The sequence below is a fragment of the Aphelocoma coerulescens genome, chromosome 3, assembly GCF_041296385.1.
Source record: "Aphelocoma coerulescens isolate FSJ_1873_10779 chromosome 3, UR_Acoe_1.0, whole genome shotgun sequence".
Lineage (NCBI taxonomy): Eukaryota > Metazoa > Chordata > Aves > Passeriformes > Corvidae > Aphelocoma > Aphelocoma coerulescens.
Genome location: NC_091016.1, coordinates 94,691,982 through 94,717,505, shown reverse-complemented (window position 1 = coordinate 94,717,505; position 25,524 = coordinate 94,691,982). Strand labels below are relative to the sequence as shown.

Sequence of the window (25,524 nt, the reverse complement as noted above, 5' to 3'; positions counted from 1 at the left end):
CTTGCAGTGTGTGCATAAACGTAGCTGATGAGCAGTGGCTTTTATCCCCTGGGAATGTCTGCTCCCTGTGCCTGTGAATGGCTTTCATCAAAACATACCAGATGTGATTGCTTTCTCAGCATATCAGTCAGAGACCAGTGAGAATTTAACAGGTTCATATCTGAATATATCCTTTTATTTTTATGCTGTCTTTTCCTCTGTACATATACTGGTATTTAAAGTATTTTAATTAAATTTTGAGTGATTTTTGACCACTCCATTTGACTAGCCAGTTTATTGCATCTGTTAAATTTTCTTCAAATTGCCAAGAAAAGACAAAGAAAAAATATGTCCCAGGAAGTTAGAGATGATGGGATCTCTAAGTCACTGGCACATTGTCAAAGTACAAATATTTTTTATCAACTGTGGTATAGTTTTACCATTTTCATTAGGCTTTGGAATGTTCTGCCAGCTTTTCTTTATTTTGATAAGCAATTTTTAGAAGTGATTTCCATTTAACTTCCAAAGAGGGGCCAACAGTGAAAAGTGATGTTTGTTTATATCTGTATTGATTCCTATGTTGTTGTTAGGGGCTGAGTATGTCAGTTATTTGGTATAACTTATTCTGAGTACGGCATAAAAATACTGTGCAATGCTGAAGTTGAACTGCTGTTTTCTTTTGTGCAAACCTCAATATAGTTACTTAGAGCTCAGCAACAGTATGTGTGGCCTTTGTGTATCCTCAGGTCTGTCTCAGCATGCTTGAATTTACTGAAATTGGACAATTTGTTTAGATTTTCAGACTAAAGTCTACAAATATTTAACCACAGTGTCATAGAATTAAGACATTCAAAAGGCTAAAAGATTAAACTACAGTATTCATTCAATGAACTGTTGGGGTTTTATCCTCAAAGTTACGCTGAGAAATGCTTTGAAATTCCTTAGTATTTATAGACATACTTGATGCTCACAGATAGACACTCACATATAGTTTACTTCATTTACCCATACAACCATTTTTCATATTGCAAAAATTCTATTTCTGGTGTCTAATCACTTCAAAAGGCTCACTTTGCCAGGAATCTTAGAAATGAGATGTTTTTCTTCTTGGAAGCTCTAGATGTCTGACAGTCCACCAGAAATTCTCTGTGTGATGGAAGCTTGACTGCTTTAGGTCAAGCCAGGTCAGTGCTAAACCCAGAGGAGGCAGTTGTCTTTCTGCTTTAATTCTGTGATCTGTGAAGCACTGAAGTTTCATGGTTAGATAAGATAGGATGGCTGCCCAAAACAGTTCCTGCCTTTGAAGCTTGGGTTACCTGGGTAACTTTGATTTTATGTGGTGCTTGGAAAATATCAGTGTGAAACACTACTAAAAGTCTGTGTTAATGGTGGATTTTGTGTCTTTGGGGAAAGTATCAGTGTCTTGGGAATTCATTTATTTGTGATGATTTCTGTGGTTTCAGAACAGAACTTGTCAGAACCTCCCACAAGTTATCTTAGCACAGGTGCATGCAAATGGCTTTCCTGTTTACAAAGCAGGTTAAAATATCCAAAAGTTCTTCCAGGCAGGAATCTCAGGGTTGCTGTTTTGATTACTTTTGCTTTCACATGGCTCTTGGTGGCTTTATTTATAGCTCTGCCATTTGATTAGATTTGCTGGTGTGAAGTGTTCTTTCTCAGAGCATGGCCAGACTTAAACACGGAATTAATTAGGGATAGATGTGACCTAGGATTTATGTACAAAAGTAGATAAGTTTGACCCACTACTCTGTCTTTAAAAGTTTTTCTAATGATCTTCTGCCTGAACAGCTCTTTTCTAGAGTTCATGGTCAGGGCAGGGTGAAGGGATTTCTTTGACAACGCTCATCTGCTTTCATCAGTCTGGACTCCAAACATTAACTGGGAAAGATATTCAAGGGGCATGGAAAACAAACTCCAGGTTTTATACACAGTAGGATTGGTTTGCTTTTTGTATAATGAAAGTTCTCCACTGAGGTAGTATTTATTGCTGGGAAAGGAATCATTTACCAGGAAAACATTTTGAGGCAATCAGTTGTCTTTAACTTAGAGGCATACCATTTAAGGACCAGGTTCTTCTGCCGAGGTAGAGGTACTCCACTGTACTGTGAAGGGGTCACTTCAGAAAGGTCACACACAGGATCCAATCTAGTAACCAATCCCTTTTTCTGGAGTCTTAATAATGGTCCTTGTGAGGCACAACCACCCCAAGAGCTGGGTTTGAAAGAACTGAGTTGCATTTATATTGCACTTACTTTTCCTTGGATGTTGAAAAATTCACAGCTCTGGCTACACATCACGGCAAGAAGAGAGCTATCATCTCTAGCATGTGTTGGAACGAGCAACTTTAATGTTTTTAGGCAGGGATTATAGTCACAGGGCAGGAGTTAGCTCTTAAGAGTTGAACCTTTGTCATGGACTGGGGAATCCAGGAGAAAAAGTGACTGGGAAAGTGGCATAGAAACTGTGATGAGTTTGAGTAGCAGTTTACAGTTTTCTTTAACAGCATTTACATAGTTGCAAATACAGTTTTGTTTATTCTTGCTCAGGAAGTATTTCTATGCTCCATGCCTGTATATGGGCCTTTACCCTATACTGTGCTTCATGGGGATAGCTATGTTTATAGCCAACTTGGGAACAACGTCAAGAAATTTTATGGGATCCCCTTTTAGCCAAGGTTCACACTCTCCCTCACAGTCTGCCTCACAGTAGTTTCTGGTCCAAAGTTTGCCCATGGCCAGAATCCCAGAAGAGTGACTTTTCCCAGTAATCACCTTCAGATTGTAGCAGGCTACCACAATGCCATTTAAAGGTTACTGATTTGGGCCAGGGGACACTCTGTAAAGGGCAAAAAGCCCCTCTCCAGTCTTAGTGTTTGTGGTCCAGAGACAACTCTTTCTGTGCAAGTGCTGGTGACTGAATATTTGACATCATGGATTGTTCAATTTTTAATTTAAAAAATAAAAAACCCAAGGTTGCATCTAGAAAGCTCTGAGCACAAATCTTTCAGCCAGTAATTCCCACTGCTTTGCTCTTCAAGGAATCCCATGAGTCCATGTCTCTCACATTGTGTTATCCTCAATAGACCTACATGGTACATCTGTACTTCAGGAGCTGGAGAGGGATTGTGGGATATAGAACATGAACCCTGTCCCTGACAACTAGAAAGGCACCATTTTTCAAAGAAATGGACCAGGAGCTGTAGTTACAAAGGGTGGGATTAGTCCAAACAAGTATAGGTGTCCACAATGTAGCTGTCAGTTCATTGCTTCAGGCTTTCTTTCTAGCCAGCAGAGAGAAGAGTTCACTTCTACCCATGGCTTATCCATCCTCAAGTAAAAATAGTAAAAATAGTAACAACTAACTTCCCCCTAAAATGTCTGGGTTTCTGTAAATATTCTAAGAGGAGTCTGGCATGACTAGCTCCAGTACAACATCTATAGACACTTGAAATTCAGTGAGTTGAGTCCTACTTAGCCTATGCCCAGCCCCCTTTATTTCTGCTCCTAGCCCTTTCCTTGGTCCCTCTCAGAAACAAGGGCTTTCAGCTGCCCCAATCCTTCATATCCTGTAGCTGAATCCTTCAAGGTTTTCTGTTGCCCATCTTGCATGGAGGAGAGGCACAGGGCAGAGTTGCCTGGATAGAGGAGGTCTTACTTAAGAAATAACCACCTCTGGGCTACACAAAGTAGCAACTTTATTGTTCTTGAAGCTCTACATGCAATAAGCAAACTGTGTCACAGCACCAGGCTTGAACCTGATATTGATGGGTGATAGCAAAGTTTAAATTACAAGTGCAAGAGTGCCTTTGGCACACTTATTTTCCATAGGTACAACTCTCTTAAGATTTCTGATTCTATTTTCATAAGTCAGATAATGATCTTGCTGAGGTGCAGTAATTCTCTGCCTCGTAAGTGGTTTCTCTCATTTGCTGTGCTGATTGCTCATCATCCGTAAGATGTAAAGTCAGTTTTCTAAGACTCTGTGTGAATGCTAATCAAGAGGCACAGTTATGTGTGTGTCTGTTTTATATTTTTGTATCAATTGTTTGCATGAAAGGAACCACGAATATGATTATGTTAAAGAAAGTGAGGTTGTCAGCCTGAGAAGTAGTGAATGATCTTTAATGAATAATCTTTAAGTCCATTGGTTAATTGTTTTGAATGTGATCAAATGTCTGGTGGTCTCCTTAAATATCCTACTTTTTCTGATGAGCAGATGTCATCATCAAAACTAATACTATGTAATTGCTATGAATCTTTCCAGTAACAAAAACTGAATAACCAGGTAGATGGAAATGATACAGTGAATTGTAAATTTATTGTAACTTGAATTAGTTGTGCTCTCAGTACAAGTGTCATGATCCAAGCCTTTCATACATCATCATCGGTCAAGTAGAATATGTAATAACAGCACTGTCCTGTGATACAATGTTTTTGATGAAAATGTAAGTACTTTAATAATATTCTCTTTTTTGTGTACCATTAATAAAAATATTACTTTTTTCTAGGATATGGTACTGCCAGTTTCTTCATGCTGGGAATATAATAATGCTCTTAGTCTTCAAAGGGCAACTGGGGAGCACAGCAAGCTGCATTGTGCTGTCACTCACCCAGTGCTGCCCTGTGGCTGGTGCTGGTGCACAGAGCAGTAAATAGGTCTTACCTGGGGGTTGTGTGTCAGTGCTTTTGTTGATACTATGCTTTCTTAGTATTGTTTAAATATTACTTTTTGCTTATGGTTTCAAATAGTCTGTTGTTAAAAGAGCAAAAAGTATTTGGACAGCATGAAGTTTAATCGAGTTAAAAGTGAGGAAGAGAAACAGTGAGGCGAATCAAATGTCCAGCTGGATCAGTGGTTGATCCCATAAGAAGGGAGGCTGAATGATGATAGAGGAGACTGAGAGGGGATCTCATCAATACATTCTTTGAATATCTCACAGATGTCAAGCAAGGGGTAATGGCCATAAACTAAAACATAAGGAGTCCCACCTCAACATGAGGAAGAACTTTACATTGAAGGTGGCAGACCACTGAAAAAGCTGCCCAGGGAGGTTGTGGAGTCTCCCTCTCTGGAGACATTCAAAACCCACTGGATGTGTTCCTGTGTAACCTGCTTCAGGTGACCCTGCCTTGGCAGGGGCATTGGACTGGATGATCTCCAGAGGTAACTTCCAACCCCAACCATTCTGTGATTCTGTGATGTCAATTTAGTGTGACAAATATGACATCTCCTGACTTTCTTCTCATGTTTTACTCTTTATCTGTGTTCATGTGGTGCCCATGACTACAATATTGATAGTACTTGTGACAGAAGCCATGCACCATAGAGAAGTAAGATCATCAGTTTTTGTAAAAGAACTATGAATGAAATGAAGTTGCAAAATTGAGAAGCGAACATTGATGCTTTGCATTACAACATTCCTTTTTCACTTAAAGAGCTTCCCACAGGCATGCCAGTCAACATGTTACATGCACAGGTAGTTTTTCTTTATGCATAAGAATGGTCTCTCTTGGCGGGATATTCTTATTTTTAATAAATCAATTGCTCTTGTGAGTTTGATGCTTAAAATCCCATTTCAAGGCTTAAGAATTTGGTAGCCCAGTAAGACTGTTCTGTAGAATAAATGGATGAACTTTTGCAGATTTCTTTTTCTGTTGTCCAAAGTTTTCTATTCTCTTAGAGTTGTAGAAGCAGTATAGCAGTCATTTTGCAATCCCAACTGGAGCAAGAACTGCTACGACTACTATGTAAACATGTACTGTTGACCTTCATAGTGCAATTTATTTTATGTGCTCTTAATTTATGTTCTGACTTTTATAGTTCATGTCAGACCTCTTTAAAGTAGCGATGGTTCTTTGTTCTTTGCATTGTTGGCAGCCATAGACCTTAAAGCATTTTACAAAGGAACGGTAAGTGCCATTGTCCATTTTATTGAGGAGCAAACTCCAGGACTGCAAGTGACCCACTGAAAATCTCACAGTCTGCAGAAGAGCCGAGACTTCCTAAAAAGCTTACAACTGTAACTGAGAGTTTAAAGATGTTTGTAACTGTTTGTTTACCTAGGAAGATGTGATAGGAGAAACAGTAATCTCAGTAATGTAGTGTGCATGCATGTGTGTAACCACTTATATGTAATCTTTAGACAGGGGTATTGTTTTAAGGAAAGAGTCTGTGGGACATTAAATTTCCATACTTTAAAGCGCGTCTCTATATATCACATGTTAAACATGTTTAATAATGTTTATAATATAAAGCAGGACAGTGTTAGCTTTCTTGAAATGGGAATCTATGGCTGAAAGCAAATTTTTGATGCCTAAACCACATGCTAACGTAGGACTCACCTCTGTGCTGCTGGGGTATAATGTCCGTTGTGCATACAATTATTCTTGGTTTCATTTAGCATCTTCATTTCTTGTGTCCCAGTAAGAATGTTTCCACTTGGGGGATTTTAATTAATTACTCTTTGAAGGTTACTTGCTTTGAGGGTAAATACCATAGATCACTCTCTGCAGTGTAAAGTTAGCTAAATGAGCAAGTAGTAGTACCGGATTAGTTGATATATTTTAGTGATATTAGAGAAGGTATGTTGACCACAAGCTGAGTGAGGACCTGACTGTAAGAAGATCCCTAAAATCTTTTAAGCTGGGAACTCGGTTGAACTGTGAAGAAATGCATAGGATATGTGAACAGCTCATTAATTAAATGAAAACAGATTCATCCATCACTGGGTTGCCTTGCAAATGTGTATGTTTATACTCACATCCCTTTGAATGTTCTTTTAGCTCATGTTTTGTACTTCAGAACATAGCATGGTGACATCTGTTATTCTACTTGATGGCACAGTGCTGAACTCTGTAACAAAACATTTTTATTCCAATTACTAGTTTTTTTACCAAAATAATAGATTATCACTTTCAAAATTATCTTATAAAATACCTGAAAATACTGTGGTTACCTGCCTTGCTGAATAGGAAGGTGGTATGATAAGAGATCACTTAAGTGTACACAAGATGTTCTTCTTTCTCTTTGTAATTCTGAAGAAAAGCAGACCAGAATTTCACCATGATTCTGGGTTGGTGCTTTATTTATCATTGTGTTGTTGGAGTGAATAGAATAGAACATAATATAAACTCACAGATTGGGAGTTATATTAAAAACATAGAACTGTTTTATATAAATCATAGCCTAGTAGCATGTATTTCAAATTTTCAGGCACCATTGTGCTGGAACAGGAGTTTATAGGCAAGTTAACTTTGGTTTCTAAGGTTCATTCTTTTCCTCACTGTTGAAACAAAAATTGTCACATTACAAATGTATTGGAATTTTATTTAAATGTGATGCATTAAGTATCCTCATGATGGTGAGGTCCAGTCCTATGTATGCTTCACAGGGAATAGCCCCATGGAGATCTACATGTGATGAACTTGGAGTTGGTGAAAATTCTGCATGTTTTTGTGACTGTGTAAGACAAAAACACCCCCACTTCTCATGGATATAGGGGAAAAGAAAATATTCAACAGCACCATGCACTTCGCATTTGTTTTAAATTACCCATGCTTTTATATTTCATTTGATATAGTCAATGACTCTGTGTAGCCCAAAGTTCCTTTGAGGATGACAGAAAAATGTATAGAGAAGTTAAGGCCTTTGAAAAAGTTTTGGTCTTCATTGGGCATCTTCTTCTTTCCCAACATGGCATTACACATAATGCAGTCTTCAGAGAAAGACCACCACTGGACAAGGGTTAGAAAGATTGATTTTACTTAAACATTTCAATGGAAAAAACCATAAATTATTCTAAGAATTTTTCTGACTATATATTGGAAGCTCTTGACTTGAGAGAAATGCTTTCAATTTTCCTCTAGAATATGTTCTTGCTAAAAATTAAATACATATATTAGAAGCTGAGGAAAATAGGAGATATCATGAATAAAAATATTCTTGTGAAAACAGTATGCAATCAGGCACATTGTATGAAAGTATTATTAAGTAAAATAAATTTTAGATTTGAGTCATTTTTCAGTGACATTGGCTCCTGTTACCATGGAAATGCACATTAAAACTCACTTCAAAAGAAAGTGGAGATTGTCTTCATTACCTGTCTTCAGTGCTGTCTCACTAATAGGGAAAATCTTGTGTTTGCAGACTCTTTTTAAAAAATATTCTCCTTCTAATACCTGACATACTAGTTTTGATACTTTTCATAGCCTAAAGAGTGTGTGTTTAATAACATATAATCATGGTGATTTTAAGGCTGGGGAATAGTTATTATAATATCTATGTATGATACTCAAGTTTATTCAAAGTCACTTCTACATTGTACTTATTCTGGCAGTAGAAGTTTCTTTTAATTTATCAAGGAGCTTCACAAACTTTGTTTTATGGTATTTGCATGCTCTCAATGTCATCTTTCATTGTGATTTTATTAGAAGTTGCCTGCCAATTAGCTAATTGTATTATGTCCATCCAGAACTTACTTAAGTCCGGAGGGTAGTAATACCAGATTTATAGAAATAAGCTAGGGTTTATGCATATTTTATTATTTGTTGTTTTATCTCAAATAGTCTGTCATATTAGATTCTGTTGTACTCATGGAGTTTTAAAATCTGATCTATTATAGAGGTTATAATAATAAAACTGCATGTTTCCTTAAACAGTATTTCCTAATAATAAAGCAAGACTGTGTTTTGATCTTAAATATTAATTTATGTGATTTTGATTTATTTTGTACATAGGAATTTTTTTTTCTGTGCATATATTGTGTTTAATCCTTATTTTGACAGCATTTTACCTGCATGGAATTTATGTGTCTTACTTTTGCCTGCTATTTAACTGGCCATTGCTATTTTTATACCAATCTGTACTCAATAGCAGCTATCCTCTCACACTTCAAACACACCCAAAAAGAACCACTCTCATTAATGATCACAATAATCCTAAGCAGCAAATAGAGCTTTATCTGTCAGTTCCAAGAAAAAATACTATCTGAAATAATTTGTTTAATATAGAGATAATAAGAGATTAGTGCATCTGTTCCAAAGAGCCTGACCTTCAAACCGTTAGCTCTGCAAGATTCAAGCACCATGGTATAATCCTGCTATGAAAGGCAAGTTTGTTTTACTTTTGTATTTTATGATCTTCATCCATGAGCTAATATATATTGAAATCCCTGGAAAGATGTAGTACTGCTTGGCTTGAGTTATAGCATCTAAAATTACTGTAAAATGCTAGTTTTGTTTAACCAGTAGTAAGCCTAGGACCATGAAAATATGGTTTGTTTACTATATTTTAATTTTGTTCAATGTACTCTGGGGAGCCATCTTTTTAAATGTTATCCAGAAGTAAGTTGAGAATTTGGAATCTGTGGTTCACACTGGCTGATTGATTATTGCAGATTTTCATGTTTGTTATTATGATGTGGATTTGAAAATTTCACTTCATACAGAGCTGTGCAATTTTCGGCTGTCCTTTCTCATTTTCTTTGGTGCCGATGTTGATGTGCAAGTTTTGTTTTCCAGATTATCATTAAATGGTTGTCATTTCTTCATCTGTGATTGTTTTGTTAGTGCCCTCTATATCAATACAGCAGGAAAATTTAATGCTTAATCTTAGCGTCTGCTTTTGAATAATACGTAGAGAGGAAAATGGCCTGTTAAATAGTTTGGAAGTAGTAAAATTAGCTTTGTATTGTATTTTTTGTTACTAGCATACATGCAACAACATTTCTGGATATTGTATTAGTTCAAGACATTGAACTAATGTACCTTTGATCCTTAAACTTAGTAGTATTCATGCACAGTTGCATTAAAAACTGTATTTCACATAACACTCTGTTTTCATTGGCACAGCAGTTTGGAAGTGTTTTCACTTCAGAAATAACTAGAAGTTTGGGATGGAGTCAGTTTTTTCTGTAGAGTTAGGCTGTATAAGCAGCACTTCTTTTTTTTTCCCCATCTCATTTTGCCTTGTGTTTGAAAGGGCTTTAAAATTTTGTAAATGCTCACTGTCTGCTTATATTTATTGGTTGTAATTCAGATGCTCTCAAATATTGTTTTATAATATATGGCTAATTCTCCACTGTGCTTATATTTCTCTTAGCTTTTTATCATGTTTGTAACAGATTAATTATATGATAAATCTATTATCAAACAAGCCAACAGTCACAATAATAAAATCTTGCTTTATAATAAAAATTTAGTGTAATTTACCAGGGAAGTCACAGACCAATGCTTCACGTATTGGTGCAGTTTTTGTCTTGTGTCTGTTGACTGTTGTCTCATTCGTGTCACCTTTTGGAAAGGCAAGTGCTTCCTTGCTGAGTAAGGTTTGTAACCAAGAGAGGAGAGAGCTGAGGAGGATGAGAAACGAGCAGCCATAGGGACCTGCAAAAGTAACATGCAATTGTCTTTGATGGCAAAATGCAAGGTGTTGCAGAAAATCCTGCTGTCTCACATTGCTCCCTGCCTTGCCCAGATACCAAAGCAATACTGATGCTGTGACAGGTTTTTTGTGCTGATGTCTGTCTGTGGCACAGTTGAAATTTTATATCTTGTCAGTAGAGTTTTCCTCAGAGCATGTTTGATAATGGACATAAACCAGCAATACTGGATGCAAACCTTAGGATTTCATAGCAGACTTATGCTGGAGTTATGCTTGGGAAGTTTGGCTGAATGATCTGTCTCTAAACCAGGTCTTTGTGTGCAGTTGTCCGCTTTAAATAATATAAATACAAAGGGAACAATTATATCTTATAGTTATGCAGTGTTTATTTAGCACAGATCCTCTGCCCAAGTCTGTAGGTGTTTTTACCCACAGACAGCTGTAACTAATGCAAACCAGTCTGAGTGTAGTGCCACAAGCAGCTCTTTGAAAACGGAAACATTAAGTGACTGTCTCGCTCACTACCTACCTGTCTTAACTACTACTGTCAATAAACAGCTGTTTCAAAAGATAAATTTTGCACCAGGACCACTATTAGCTGGATTTGAACTCTAGCTGACCAAAAGAAGGAGCCTCTCCTGAATTTTTAGCCTCCCTTCTGGAAATTATTACCTGGGCTGATGTCAAAGGTGAGAGGTATGTCATCACAACCTAGCTGGCTTGGAACTTTAGATAGTTACATGTTCAAAATTCAAAAGCAAACATTAGCACAGGTACTTTGGCTGAAAAAAGAGCATGGTTATAGTTTATTGTAGCTGAAACTTCAGTGGGATCACTGATGGGGATACCAGGGACAGCAGTGCAAACAAGGTTGCAAAAACAACATGCAAAATTTTGTCTAAATTTGTAGAAAGTTTAAATAAAAGTTTGTTTGAGGTGTGGTATTTGGGAAGCTGCCAAGAAAAAATTACTTTGTAGAGAGTTTGAGGTTCCTATTTCTGGATTCAGTGGTGGAAGAACATGCCAAGTTTTTGCTCAGCCTTTGTGTTACACGTCCAGAAGAGTATCAAACAGTTTTAATCCTGGAAAGGGGATTTGGCCTTACAAATAAGAAATATTTTGAATGATTTTTCCTGGGACTATGACAAGGAACATAAAGGAGGAAAGGCTGTGACTGAAAGGGCTTTCTAAGAGACTATAGACGCATGGAACTTACCCTCTGTGTGTTTTTTATTTCAACTTTAAACCTCCACTGAGTTTCCCTAAGCAAGAACCTGGGTGAGAGGGAACTTCTGTACACTTGACACAAGTGCAGTGCTTTGTGTAAAACTGCTCAAGGTGGCAGGCACAAGCTGAAGACAGGTCTTGGGAGAGTGACATGCACACATTAGCAGCTACCAGCATCAGCATTTCATTCCTACCATGGCACTGTACTGAGATAAATCTTTCCATTTAATTGTATTTGGGTTTTTTTAATTTAACACACATCATGACAGAATTACATACTATACAGCTATGTATTTTTCAAAAAGGCAATGTCACCCTCTTTCTGGTTTTCTAAGCATCATTTCAAAATTTATCAAGAAGATAAAAATTACTTCAGCTATTGCACTAAATAGAAAATCTGTGCCTAAGCAATGAAAATACATGGACATTTCTGCACAGGAGTGACATGAGATATACTGCATCACTGGTGGGGAGGATTTTGAGTTTGTCACCTCTATATTATTTGCAATCATAAATCCTGTTATATGTTTATTAGCTGAAATGAACAGTTCACTTGTGGCATTTTTCTCCTTAATTATTTTATTATACTTTAAATAATTAGAACTTTACCATAGCTTGAAGATCTACAGAACTGTACTGGGCAAGTTTCAATTTTTTTTTCTCATTATAATTCTGTTTGAAATAGTTCTCTTCTTTTGGCTTGACAAATGCTGAATAATTTCCTTTCCCCTTTCTGTCTCTAATCACCCTGAGAAGGCATGTTGGTCCCTACAATTTTGCATGCCAAGTCAATACAGGTGCGTTAAATTAACTGATTCTTAACCACTCGCAAAATGAAAGTATATTACATTTTTAGAATAGGGTATTAGAGAAATGAAACAATTTGACAAAGAAACAAATATCGCAAAATCTGCTTCCTCAAAAGTAAGTATAAAGATGAAAGGACTAATTAAAAAATGAAATTCTGTTCTCAGAATGCACAAGATCATTTCAGTCAGTGAAACTTTTTTTAACTCTGCTGTGCCCAAGTCCCTCTAAGACAGTAACATCATTTAAACTTTTCTGTTGCATAACTATAACTTAGTATTTAATGCTAATTTGATGTTTTCTCAGGATTGCAGAGTTTCAGGTGGTTTTGTACAAAATATTCATGCAAAATGAGTAAAAATCACCAGGACAGACAAATGTGATTCTGGATTTATCTGTCTCCTCATCACATTTTGACCAGCAGCATTAAAAAAACCATCGGCCAAGGTTGCTAAGAATATTTTGGGCTCTTCTCTGCTTGCACATAACTAGAAAATACACTACTGACTGAATTTTTTTTTTAACCTTTCAGCAATATATTATGAAGTACTAGCTGGCAGGTAGTTCAGTACTTTTTTCACTGCAAGGCCCTGTAATGTAATCACAGTTGTACAAGGAACTTGTGAGTGAAGCAACTTGATCATTCCTTGCAATGCTGCTGTGCCAAGTGGTTACAGGATAACAAAGGAGAGACAATACCAGGACTCCAAAGGTTTATTCTACCCAGGAACAGCACAAGTTATTTAAACAAAGGTGAAGCTGCTTTAGGTGCTGGCTGCTTGCTAAGGATTATATCATAGCCAGTGTTTAATTTTGCTTAAACCAAAGGTAAGCCTGTATTTTCTGTGTTTTACTGTGGTGAGCCTGTTCGTGAGTCTTGCTTTAGCAATGTATGATGGTCTGGAGTTATAACTAATGCTACAGTCACTAAAGAAAAACCGAAGTTGGTATGATACTATGTCGATCTAATACATTAGAAATTATATCTTAAAGGCAGGTTAGTAATAATTTTAAAGGGAAATGTGATATCCACCTGGGAGCTGCTGGTAGTGGTAAAATAAAACCTAGAGAGCTTGAAAGTTGCAGTTCGGGGCAAATCAAACTACTGAAAAGGTAAAAGCATTTTCAGATTGTTTCACTGGTTGGTAATTGAGATGAAAAGGAAGGGACTGTTTCTGAAGCTGTAATGTCTCCTAATTACTATGCTGTGAAATTAAATTAGGGTTAAGCTATTATTCAGAAACTTGTCAACTGTACAAAAAGGCATTTAACAGCTTTTTACTGGAAGATACTCTAGCACTAGTGGTTTAATCAGTGTTTCAATTTACAGGTGTTTTGGAGGTTGTTAAAATTATTAGTCTTTGGGCTGCCACCATGCACAACAACACAGTTCTCAGGAAACTTTTTGAACATGCACAATAACAGTGAATTTCTTTATTAGTTATGTTTTATAAATTGTCCTATTGGTGGTATCATCTTGTAAAATATTGTGTTTTAGTAATAATGCTGTCATGTTATGTTTTTAATAAAAAATACTGAACTATTTGTAATTGTGCAGATTTGCTTAAAAAGTCAAATTTACTAAAATTGTTATGGCTGCCTGGAACCACAAAAGACATCAAGTTACTTAAATATGTATAAATTCCTAATGAAATGAAATGTTGGTTTAGTTTATCTGAAAAATCTCTATTTTTTCTGCATTGCATTTCATTTTCCCCTGCTGTATTAACTGCAAGCTGTGTCCCAGCGTCCTGCCCTTGGATAAATTTTATCTCTATACCATATGTCAGTTCTCTGAGAGGGCTTGGCTGGTTACAAGAAATGTAATATAGGGCTGTGTGTTTTGTAAAAATGTTACTGTTGAAGTGCTAACAGCTCTTCTGAGCATCTTATTTCGTTGTGTCTTGCATTCCCCTCCCGTCTAACAAAAAAGCCAAGAGTATATGAGAAAGTGAGTGCTTGATATTTTATAAACTGTTTATATAGTAGATATTTTGTTGGAAACATGGCTTTTTTTGTTTTACTAATTGAATTTTATTGAAATAGGCTTTAGGAGTTGAAGAACATTACCAGTTTCACTGACACATTCTGCTTTTATATGGCTCTTTGCATATGTGTGAAGAAGATAATTAAGATGCTTTCATTTCTGTATGTTTATAAAGTGTGCTTAGCACAGTCCCAGCAGTAGAAACTCATTGCTATAGATCATCTTTGATTGCCTCATTTTGGCTGACAGTGGCTCTTTTCTCTTCATTGCAAGTATGTGGACAGAACAATTAATCTTCATAAAGTAATTTCAGAAGCCATAACTGATCTTTTTCTGACCAGATATCCTTGCTTTACCTTAAGACACATGTGTCCTGGTTAAACACAGGTTTTCTTCACTGACATGAAAAAATCATAAGTATCAGAATAAACATATCAAACACATGCTTGTTTCTATTTTTCTTTTTTTTTTTTTTTCCAGTGAATTTGTCTAAGACATCTAAAGGAGATACAGTTTGTAAAAGCAGTTGCTTAAGGTTTTGAGACCACTGTCAGGTAGTAAACAATGGCCTGATTTTCCACTTCTTGTTTGCTTTTGTTTTGAGCATGGACCTTTTCCTGTCATTTGCTCTCAAAGTGCTACTTCAATTTCATGCAAATAACTAGGAGCTGTTGGATAAGTAATGCTACTTTGAAATCTAAAACTGTTGAGTCTGAGTCTGCAAGGTTGATTTTCAGTGAAAAATACAGTCAAAAGGTGAGATTCTGCTGTAAACTGTCTAAAATGCCATCAAAGCATTAATACAACCATTGACAACAATTCAGTGAAGTCTCCTTTTGTTAGGATTGGTGCTTTTTGTTCCTTTGCTCTACATATGTCAGAAAAATATATCATGTATATTAAGGGACTAATTGCATTATCTTTTATGTATTATCTGAAAGTATTTAGTGGGAGTGATGAAAGGTGTTTGCCAGATGAGTTTGTGAGTTTATAAACATAGTTGTGAGATACAGTTTATTCCAAACTTCTGATAAAATTTCTTCTCAATGAATTGTCCCAGCTGAAAAGGTGAATACTGTTTCTAGAAGGTTTTGTAATTTATATTAGTATAAATGTTGTTTGCAGATTTTTTTTTAATAAATAGAAATGGGAATAACTACATGATGGTTTACATTTGGATTTTAAACCTCAGGATATAACACCACAGGATATCAACAGCATTCTCCTCTCTTTGAGTATATTGCATGATATTTGGAAGAAACACTTCAAAGACAATTACTGCAATATTTCACATGTCTTTTTAGAAAGAGCATTATATTCAGGAGAGTATAGCACAAAGACAGAATGGAAAATACAGGAGAGTATTACATGATATAAAGTCTAGAAACTTGTATTGTTGAAATTTGTATTTAAATTTTTTACTATTTACGTTCTGTCCATAGTCACTATTCACTTTCAGTCTTAGTGATCAATCTACTGTTGAGTTCATCTGAGAGATGTACACATATAAAAAAACAGATGATCTTTGAACTATTTAGTCTTTTTTTTCTCTCTCTGTTTTAGGACTATAAGCGAAGGGGCACTTTGTCAATTCATGTGTAAATAAATTTTGTTGTTTAAAAGCACTACATGCAAAGTGAGTGGGATGCTGCAGAACTTGTAACTCAGCAGGTCTCCAAGCAGCTAAATTTGAAGTTGTAAAAATCACCAACACATTAGAAAGGAACAGAAGGAAATGTGCCCCTTGGCTTTTCTTTTTATAGATCTTTGAATTGAGGTTGACCCTTACTCTTCCAGTTGGCATAATCTTGTCGGCGTCTCACAGTCAGTGTACAAACCAACCATGTGGTCAGAGTCCTGCCAGGTTTCAGTCAGAGCTGGCTTGGAGTTGTAGTCCTTTGAGGCTTTCTTTGGATGCAAGAGCATACTTGATACTGTGAATGAATTGCCCTTGAGCCATGCAATGACACTTCTTATGATCCCTTCCATTAGTGGATTTAGCAGTGGTGTTCACTTTGTTCTCTGGTCTGTTCTTTTGAACCAGTCATGAATTTTCACATACTCGGGTGCTGCATGTGTGTAAATTTGCTTCTTTTTTGGGTGCTAACCAACTAGTTGCCCTTAGGTATGATTCTGGGCAATGGTCACGTAAGGCACCTCTCCCTGTAGGCAGTACATAGAGGGCCATGTCAGGATTGTCTTCTGCCCTACAGTGGTCTGCAACACTATCCTATTGACTGAGCTGCCAAGCTCATGTCCTTGCACATTCTTTTTGTGCCTTAGCCTTGACCCATGGCATGTAATATGCACCCTGGCACCTTGGATAAAAGCTTTGTTCCAGCAGCCCCTCTTGTCATTTCAGACTTTCTGTACTGAAACAAGAGCAAAATGTAGTACCTGCCTCCAGGCACCACATGGAGCACAGAGGAAAAGCCAGGCCAGTGGTGATGCCATGTGCAGTCATGCCTTTGCTGAGTGGGGAGGGCTGGGAGTGGAGAATGTCCTGGCATTGTCCTCTCTGAACTGGATGCCTTTAGAATGTAAAGCTAGCTTTGAGATATCTCTAGGAGGCCATCTTAAATCTCTAGATAATATAATTGACCCTTTCGCTATAATTCTGCTGTCAATGGCTCCTGGCTCCTAGACTTGAGAATGATTAGGAAGTACAGAAATTTGGGACACATCAATTCCTTTGATATTTTGTGCAGATGTAAGGTAGAGCATACTTGTTTTTTGCTGCGCTTGGTTACTCTGGTCAGGGTCTTTGTTAACTTACTTTTGTCTGGAAAAACCAAAATCAGGGACCAGTTTCTTGTCAGACCAAACAGGAATCACTCTAGGCTATATTTATAATAAGTAGATGGAAATAGCACATTGCATACACTCATCAGTGTGTTATAGCGGGAGTGCTACAACAAGCCTGTTGAGGAATTGCAAAATGCTTACAAGCTGCGTATCTTTTGTAGGTGCAGGTGGCTGCTTTATGTTGCTTGGCATCAATTACTAAATCTGCAGAAATGTTCATCACAATTACTTTGTAGTAGTTTTTCTCTAGTTTGTACCTGTTAAGCCAGGTGTTTACCTGTAATTTATGCACATCAGTCTGCATTCCGGCATGCAGAAATCCTTACACAATTGACACAGCAGCGAAGCATACAGACCATTTTGGAGTAAATTTTACCTCTAAATGGTATTCAGTACAGAGACATCTTCAGCCTGCACAATGAATATAGTGTAATTTATACAGTTCAGGCAAATAACTGTAATGTATTATAAAATTTAATTGTATGTATCAAACTAATAAAAATTGGGAGCAGGATCAAGCATTCTCCAGTTGATATCCTGACAAGAGCAGAAAATCTTCTCATTATGTCACAGCATAGATACTGAATATTTTATGAACCTGCATTATTCATGTAAAGACAGCATTCCAAAGATAAATGCAGAGCTGTTAGATTAACAGTAATACAAGATGAAAATGAAAGTTTTTTTAGAAGTATTATCAATAGCAGGGAAAATACTGGTAGTTGTTTGGATCCCTTATTTCATTGTGCAGTCAAGGCAGCACTGGAATTGTACCCCAGCGTGAGTTCATGTTAGCAGGGCACCTTTAGAAATAAAAGCAGTTCCCAACTCATCTGCATGCTGAGCACCTCCCTCCCTCACAGAACTAGGTTTTGCTGAGTTTACAGGAGCACACTAACAAGATAAACCGTCTTGACTTTTTGCGTTAAAATTGGAAAAAGTAATATGTCATGTTAGATACGAGATGCGTAAGTGACCAAGGTTAAAACTTCCAAAACCTGTGCAACAAGTATTTTGGTTCTTATCCATGGGCAAAAGCAATTTTCTCTATGCCATTAAACTCTTGTGTTTTATCCTTCTGTTGGGCTACTGTTATATTTCTGATTGTACTTCAGAAGATTAAGACTGAGGTTATAAAAGTAGATAAATTGGAGGACTCCAGTTTTCCTGGGAAACACTGTGGGTCTTAATAGCAATTATAAGGAGAGACAAAAGGATGCTTTTTAATCTTCAACCTGAAAAGAAAAAATATTGATGAAAAATGAGGAAGAAGTAGAATCTGGCACTGTAAGACAGAGAACAGTGACTTGAAAAGTACTTGGAAAAAGACAGTCTGGTACTTGCAGCTCAGTGAGACAAGGTTTTAGACTTGCCTGTGGCCGTACACAAGGATTCCTACTTCATGGTCTGTGCATTTAAAATACGTGGAGCAAAGAGTGTTTAAACAGCAATACCAGTGTTATCCATGACAATGTAACAGTACTCAAAAAAATCCACCTGCTGTTTTCAATCTCTACTGTGGCTCAAAGCTAAAATATTAGTTTTTGTAATTTAGTCAATGGATATTTTATACAATGATTATTTCCATGACTATATTCATTATCTGTCCCAACAACTTGGCTCTCAAGCCTAAGTTTCAGCACCCACCATGTTGCCCAGGTGGTCCAGAGCAACATCTCTTTACCAATTTGTGCCAAGACCATGATGGTCTTGTAGCTGCCTCTAGAGTCTCCCCATTTACCTTTCCTGAGCCCTGAATACTCACAAGCAACCCTATTCAGCCGAACACATTTCAGGCTCTACCCTATTATATCCTCCAGGTCATGCTGGCTGACCTGGCTGGCTCCAGAAAAGTAAGCAGAGGTTAAACCACATAATCTCACATGCTTTGTAGGAGCTGATGGAAACAGAGACACTTTCAGACAGGACGTGGAGAGAGAGAGAGAGAGAGAGAGAGAGAGAGAGACCTGCAAATCCTGCTGTGGTGTACAACTCTGTGCATGACTTATACTTCTTAGGTGCCTTTTGAGTTATTTTTGAGGCTCAGCCTGCCTATTAGCATTGATATGCTGAACACTCCCTCAGTTTTTAAAGAGAAAGTTCAGGACCAAATGTAGCATTTGGGTTTCTGTATACAGAATTACTGAAGCTCCAGCAAATCCCTTCCACAGCCACCTGCACTGTGTAAGAGTGGACCCTGGTCTGCCTGGTGTACCTTGCCTACCCTACTCTACCTCACATTTAGCAGCACTGGATAATGTGTTTTCAACTGACCAAGGACTGGGAATATGGATGAGCTGTAGTGGCCCACAGGAAAACCTCAGAGCTGTTGGCCTCATAAGGAAGGAAAGGGTCTATGGAAGTAGCTGATCTCTTCCACTCAGAGGCATTTGGGTGCTGCTTAACGACCGTAGATAAACAACCCCAGTCTAAAAAGCTTGAGAGAGAAACCACAGCCCATTTCACCGTGGGCATGTCTCCTCTAAGTCCAACATACAAATTCTTTCACTTTGGCCATATTTGCTGTTTCCCCGATAGCTTCAAAGAGGTTCCTCTGATAGCTGTATGGTATGATTTCTCCTTGCCCTCCACCAGCATGCTGACCCAAAGAGCAAGGGCCAGCTGATCTCCACAGCCTGTTTAAACACCCTGGGCAATGGGCAGGCTATGTGGGGCCTACAAAAGTCTCAAGTTTTATTGTGATGAATAAGATCTGTCAAGACCTGTCAGTTTCAAACATCAACAATGTGCCTGTGAAACAGGAAGGCGAAAAATTTTCAGAGCAATTCAGTCTCCACTGCAAGTGGAGATGGAAGAAATATTTGCTTTTTCAGATGTTTCCCTGAGCAGACCATGAAAAAGATGCATGCAGACTTTGCAGAGGTGAATAAAGGAGCACTGAATTGAAGAGGAGAATGCAGAAGAATGTTTTAGCATGTACTTACATGAAACTTTGTCAAATCTAGTACTTTCTGAGAGAAAGTGATGTTACCCATTGAACTTTGGGTTCCTATTTCAAACTAAATGAAAAAAAACCAGGACACTGAGTTTGAAGACAATATGTTATTCCATCACATGGAGACTTTGGTGGAAGAAATTTGAAGATCACTGAGAACAACTATCATCATCTAGAAGTTTAATTTCTGCTGTGTGACAGCAGAATTCACTCTACATCAGCCATAACACAGAGAATCTCTAAAGGACTGGAAGCTCTTCTTGCTCAAGGGAAACATGAAAACTTCTGTGTCAAAATCAAATTGCATTTTAAAGGATGTGGGATAGCAGCTTTACCAAATGGATGAAGTCTTTAAACAATTTCAAAATATTTACATTACTTTCTAATCTTACAAGCCTAGAGTCTGATTGCCCAGAGAGGTTGTGGTGTCTCTTCACTGGAGATACTCAAGAACTGTCCGAACACAATCCTGTGCAATGGGCTCTAGGAAGCAGGGAGGTTGGACCATGCTCCACTGTGGTCCTGTCCAGCTTAACCATTCTGTGGTTTCCCAAACAAATTCCCCAAGAGTTATTTCTGTTTCAGAACTGCTGGGATCATTAAGTTCTGTAAAGTTCACTGTTTACTTTGAAGACATTTTGTGGTGAGAAGTAAGATTCTGCCAAGTCAAAACACATTATTATATTTTTGATAGTAAGTATGTACCTAACATTTTTCTGTGGAATGCATGAAGGATTTTTTCCCTTTTTTTATTTTCTGTGAGAATTGTAACTTCTTTTGCAGTCACCCAACCTAGCAAGGTGGCTAGAGGCACATCATCAAGTATGTGGTTAGTAGACAGTATCATGACCTGTCTGCATTCCAACTGTGTAAAGGTTAATAACGAAACATCTAGTTTCTAACAGTTTGCCCTCATGAAGATCTTCAGGTTGCAGCCTTTTAAAGAGAAGCCATTTCCAGTTTGCAGCTGAGGAAGAGAGATTGCTTCTTCAATTGGAAAAGTCTTTTTATGTTAGTAAATAGTAATGACCAAGTCAGATCACTGTTCTCGTGTGAAAACTGCAAGGGAAGGCTTTGCTCTGAGTTATTCTAATAGCCACTTCTTTTTCTCTGCTTTCAGAGGCTGGCAGCAAGAAGCTAAAGAGCACGATACAGAGAAGCACAGAAACAGGAATGGCAGCAGAGATGAGAAGTCGTATGGTTCGACAGCCAAGTCGAGAATCCACTGACGGCAGCATAAACAGTTATAGCTCTGAGGGCAAGTAAGTGGCATTAAAAATATCAGTAATGAAGGAGAAGTTTCTAATGTAGTAGAAGTTTCTTTCCCATTAGTTGGGATGTCCCAAACTCTAGCTGAAGGGGGTAGCTCTGTGTAGAGATTCTTTCTCTTGAAACATTTGAAAAACTGAACCATTTTAGGTATATAACACAAATTTCATGGAAATTGAAATTGAGAGAGGACTTCTTAAGAATTCTCATTTTCCCTGTCATCCAGTGAGGCATTCTGTTCATCAAGACAGCAAAATTAAGACTGCATTATTCAAAACAATACATAGGGGTACTTTTTCTTTGAGGTAAGTTTGGATTACCTCAGAGTTAAACTTCAGATGTTGTATGTGAATCCCTGTGGTTTGAAACTTTGTTCAGTAATACTATATACAAAGAAAGTTTAATTTGGAGTTGTTCCAAATCTCTTATTAAGAACTGTAAACCCAGAGCCCAGATGCCACATCAGCTGAAGTCAGGCAGACAGCTGTGGGGAATGGGGCAGCTGTTTTCATTCACTGCTGAACAATTTGGTATGCAGGAAAGGAGAACAAAAGCAGTTCTTCAAAATGTGAAGGAATACTCCAGCCTCCTCACAGTTCTCAGTGGGACTCTACTGCATGTATCAAGGTACAGTGGTTCTTAGGGAATTCTTAGAAGATGACTCCCCAAAAAAGGGGGAAATGGGGGTAGGCAAATGCACCTTTATAGACCTGGAAAAAAATGAGAGATTTGGACTTCCTTGGCTTCATCTTTTTATATGCTTACTGTGTTACCACAATTGCTACTGCACATTGTATGAGACACAAAGAGCCAAGGCTGCTCTGGTGGTGGTTGCAAGGATCTGTGTAAAAGTGCCTCTATCATCAGATCTTCTCACCACCCTAATATTTTTACATCACTGGATCAGGTTGCCCATAGAAGTTGTGGATTGGCTCATCATTGGAGGTGTTCATCACCAGGTTGTATGGGGCTTTGAGTTACCTGATCTAGTGAAAGATGTCCTTGTGCATGGCAGGGGCATCAAAACTTGATGATTACTAAGGTTCTTTCCAACCCAAACCATTCTATGGTTCTATGATAATGCTAAGAATTTTAAGAGCCATGTAAGAAAAACAGGCTCCATCATGAATAATTCAAAACCAAAGCAGATAAAGATCAGATGAAGAATGAGGGACAAGAGTAAAATATCCCAGTGTTCTCATTACTTTTACCCTTTCAACACTCTGCCCTGCCATCCTCCCTCCTTTCTCTGTGCTGGAGTGTCAGTCTGTAAGGCACCAGTTACTCACCTTGGTGACAGAGGCCCCAATAAACTGCACCCTTTAGGGAGGAGCTGAGGGAGCCTATTTTCCTGGTCAGCAGTGGAGAAGAGAGGTGGGAGCCCAGCACTGAGGGTGAGGACATTTTCAGTGGAACAGCTTAATGCTCTGTTCCACCCTCATTGTGTGTAAATAGATTTGGCAGGGCTGGGGCAGCCAGGGTCTGGATCTGGAGGTCACAGCAGGTGTCTGGAGGACAGAAAGGCAGAGCCATAAAATACCTGTTTTGAGAACCAGCCTCTGAGTAAGACAGTGAGGAAAGCAAGCTTGAGAAGTAAACAGAGTGCTTGCTTTTTACTGGGGCATATTGCAGGCTGGGTGTGCATAGTGGGACTTAGTTTGAGAACTCCTGTTGCTGCCTGTTCTGAGCTTCCCCTCCCCGTCCCAAAGACACTTCCCTCTGCCATGTGCTCTGAGCTCCTTTGTTCCAAATGCGGGCAGAACCAAATGTAACTCAAACTCTTCAGCAGTGTCTGATTGGCCGCTCACCCCGGGTCCGCCCCAGTCCGCCCCTTTCCCCTTCTCCGAATAGAAGGGACGCTGGAGGGAGGCCCCGCCCTCTCTTGGCTCAGCCTGTGCCTTCCTGTGAACATCTCTTCTTGTCTGTCTCATTTGAAAGCTTCTAACTGCAGGAAATTGAGCGGGCAGGGAGCTGTATTTCTCCCTCTTTGCTTCTGCTGATGGTATTTGCTTTGCAGCTGATACAGGTACCGATTTTAGAGCTACTAAAGTGCCAGATTGCCTGTGCTACCTCTCTAGGCTGCTCGAGGCTTTCTAAGGCATTAAATCACTAGCCTAGCGGGTAAAAAGCTGAAAAGATACCATCCACATTTAACTCCCCTTTAGAACTAAGTACATGTTTAAACTATCATAAGCTGGTAGTCACACTACCTGTATTGCATGTCTTGTTTCTGCCTCCATAGCTCTTGTGCCTGCTCCCCATCTCTTGCTGCTCCGGTATCAGTTCTGCCTCTGACAGTGCTCCTTACCTCAGCTCTCCCATGCAGTTGCTATCTTCACATCTGACCATGTTTGCCCTGCTTCTTTGATCCGAACTTTTAGCACCCTAAGTTCTCACTATGTTTCTGTCCCAGACTTTTGGTTTCATAGTTACCAGCTTATTCTGGTTGATGCCTGATCCTCAGTGTACCTCAGTTTTATTTCCTGACATGAAACTGTACTTGACCTTAGCCTTAAACATTGTCCCTGACCGCCACATCTCTATTCCAGTCTGTGGCAAAAGTAAACAGTGAGTCTAAAGAAGTGAGAACACCATCAATATCTAACAGTGACTCTGAAGGGAAGCCTGGGAGAATGAGCCAAAGGGGGCAGATAGCAAAACTCAGGTGAAACAGTTAAATGTATCTTGCTGCAATGAGAGAAGAGAAATATTCATTAAACAGGACACAATGCCAGAGGCAAAAGGGATACCAGAGGGTTTTGCTCAGTGTGGTGCTGCACTTTGTCGCTTAGAAAACTTCTCTGAAGTCTTCTCCTTTTTCTGTGATTCTGTGATTTAGCTGTAGATCAAATCCTTAGATGTTCTGGAAATTTACATGAGTTCTACAGAATACTGTTAGTTTACATCAGCTCTTGGGTTTAGATCACAGCAAGAGAAGAAGGTTAAATGGTTAAAGAAAGATGTACAAGGAAACAAGTGTCTACTGTTTAATTATTTCACCCAAATGCATTACTGGCTTATTTGTAGAACATGAGGTGACACAACTACAAGGAGGAGAGTAAGCTGCATAGCTCTGTCACATAATCAGGGTACATGCACTCTGCCAGCTGATCCTAAAATCCTCTCCCTCATTGTCTGGGCTATTTTTTAGCATTAGAAAAGTCAGCTTTAACTTCAGATGTTATGTCTAGTGTCAACACTGAATCAGCTTTTGACAGCACCTTTTATTTTGAGTAGTGAAGCTGTTTGGAAGGGGTTTATTTCTTTATTGCGAGATTCCCATCAAAATCAGCAAGATCTTAACTTTGGTTGCTTGGGTAGTGTTTTTTCTGCAGTTCACTCTTGATATCACTGTAGGTGAGTAATGATGATGATTAGGAAGTGCTTATGGTAAGTCTGCACTGGTTTCTTGTCCTTGTATGTGTGTGTACATTGACACTGATTTTACTTCCAGGATCACATAGTTTATTGACAATATCATGCCACATCCTGCATTTCCAAAGACCAATCAGATGTATAGCTTAGCTATTCCTACAGTAGGTACCCCAGGCACCTTGTCATGTTCTTTTGCTTGACCCTTAACTGGAGTTTAATGAATTAGAATTAATAAACATTCAGATGAATGTGTACTTCCAACCTTCATTATCATAAGTATAGCCAGAAGCATGCTCTCAAGTGACTATTTTCAATGTTGTTAGTCAATCTATGGCAAAATATAACACATTTTGTGGAAAAAAGGCCAAAGAAACAAGCAAGGAACTTTTCATAGCAGAGGCAAAAGTGAAAGGATAGTGCCACTGGGGAGAGAAGCAGACCATGTCTTGATGTTACGAATTGGAGACCTTGAGCTTCTTTTCCTCCTCCATCTAAAGAAACCATATTAAAAAAAAAAAAAAAAAAAGAGATTTTAAAACTAAATTTCTGTGAAAAAACTTACTTTTTGGAAAATCAGAGTTTTCTAATAAGTTTTTCCGCCCAGAGAGTGGCTGGGCTCTGGAACAAGCTGCCCAGAGCAGTGGTCACAGCATCCAACCTAACAGAGTTCAAGAAGCATTTGGACAGTGTTCTCAGGCACTCGGTGGGATTTTTGGTG

General features: G+C 38.3%; 1 protein-coding gene across 6 annotated transcripts in view; it reads left to right on the top strand.

Moving 5' to 3' along the window:
* Nucleotides 1-25,524, top strand: part of LOC138108531 (regulating synaptic membrane exocytosis protein 1-like) — a 182,866-nt gene that overhangs the window by 149,029 nt on the left and 8,313 nt on the right. For 5 of the 6 annotated variants that reach the window (XM_069011330.1, XM_069011329.1, XM_069011333.1 and 2 more), the window contains one exon: nt 21,283-21,424. In XM_069011330.1, the coding sequence (XP_068867431.1) occupies nt 21,283-21,424 (142 nt within the window). Of the gene's footprint in view, nt 1-13,173; nt 13,243-21,282; nt 21,425-25,524 lie in introns of those variants that run through there. The other variant, XM_069011334.1, reaches the window with a different exon arrangement.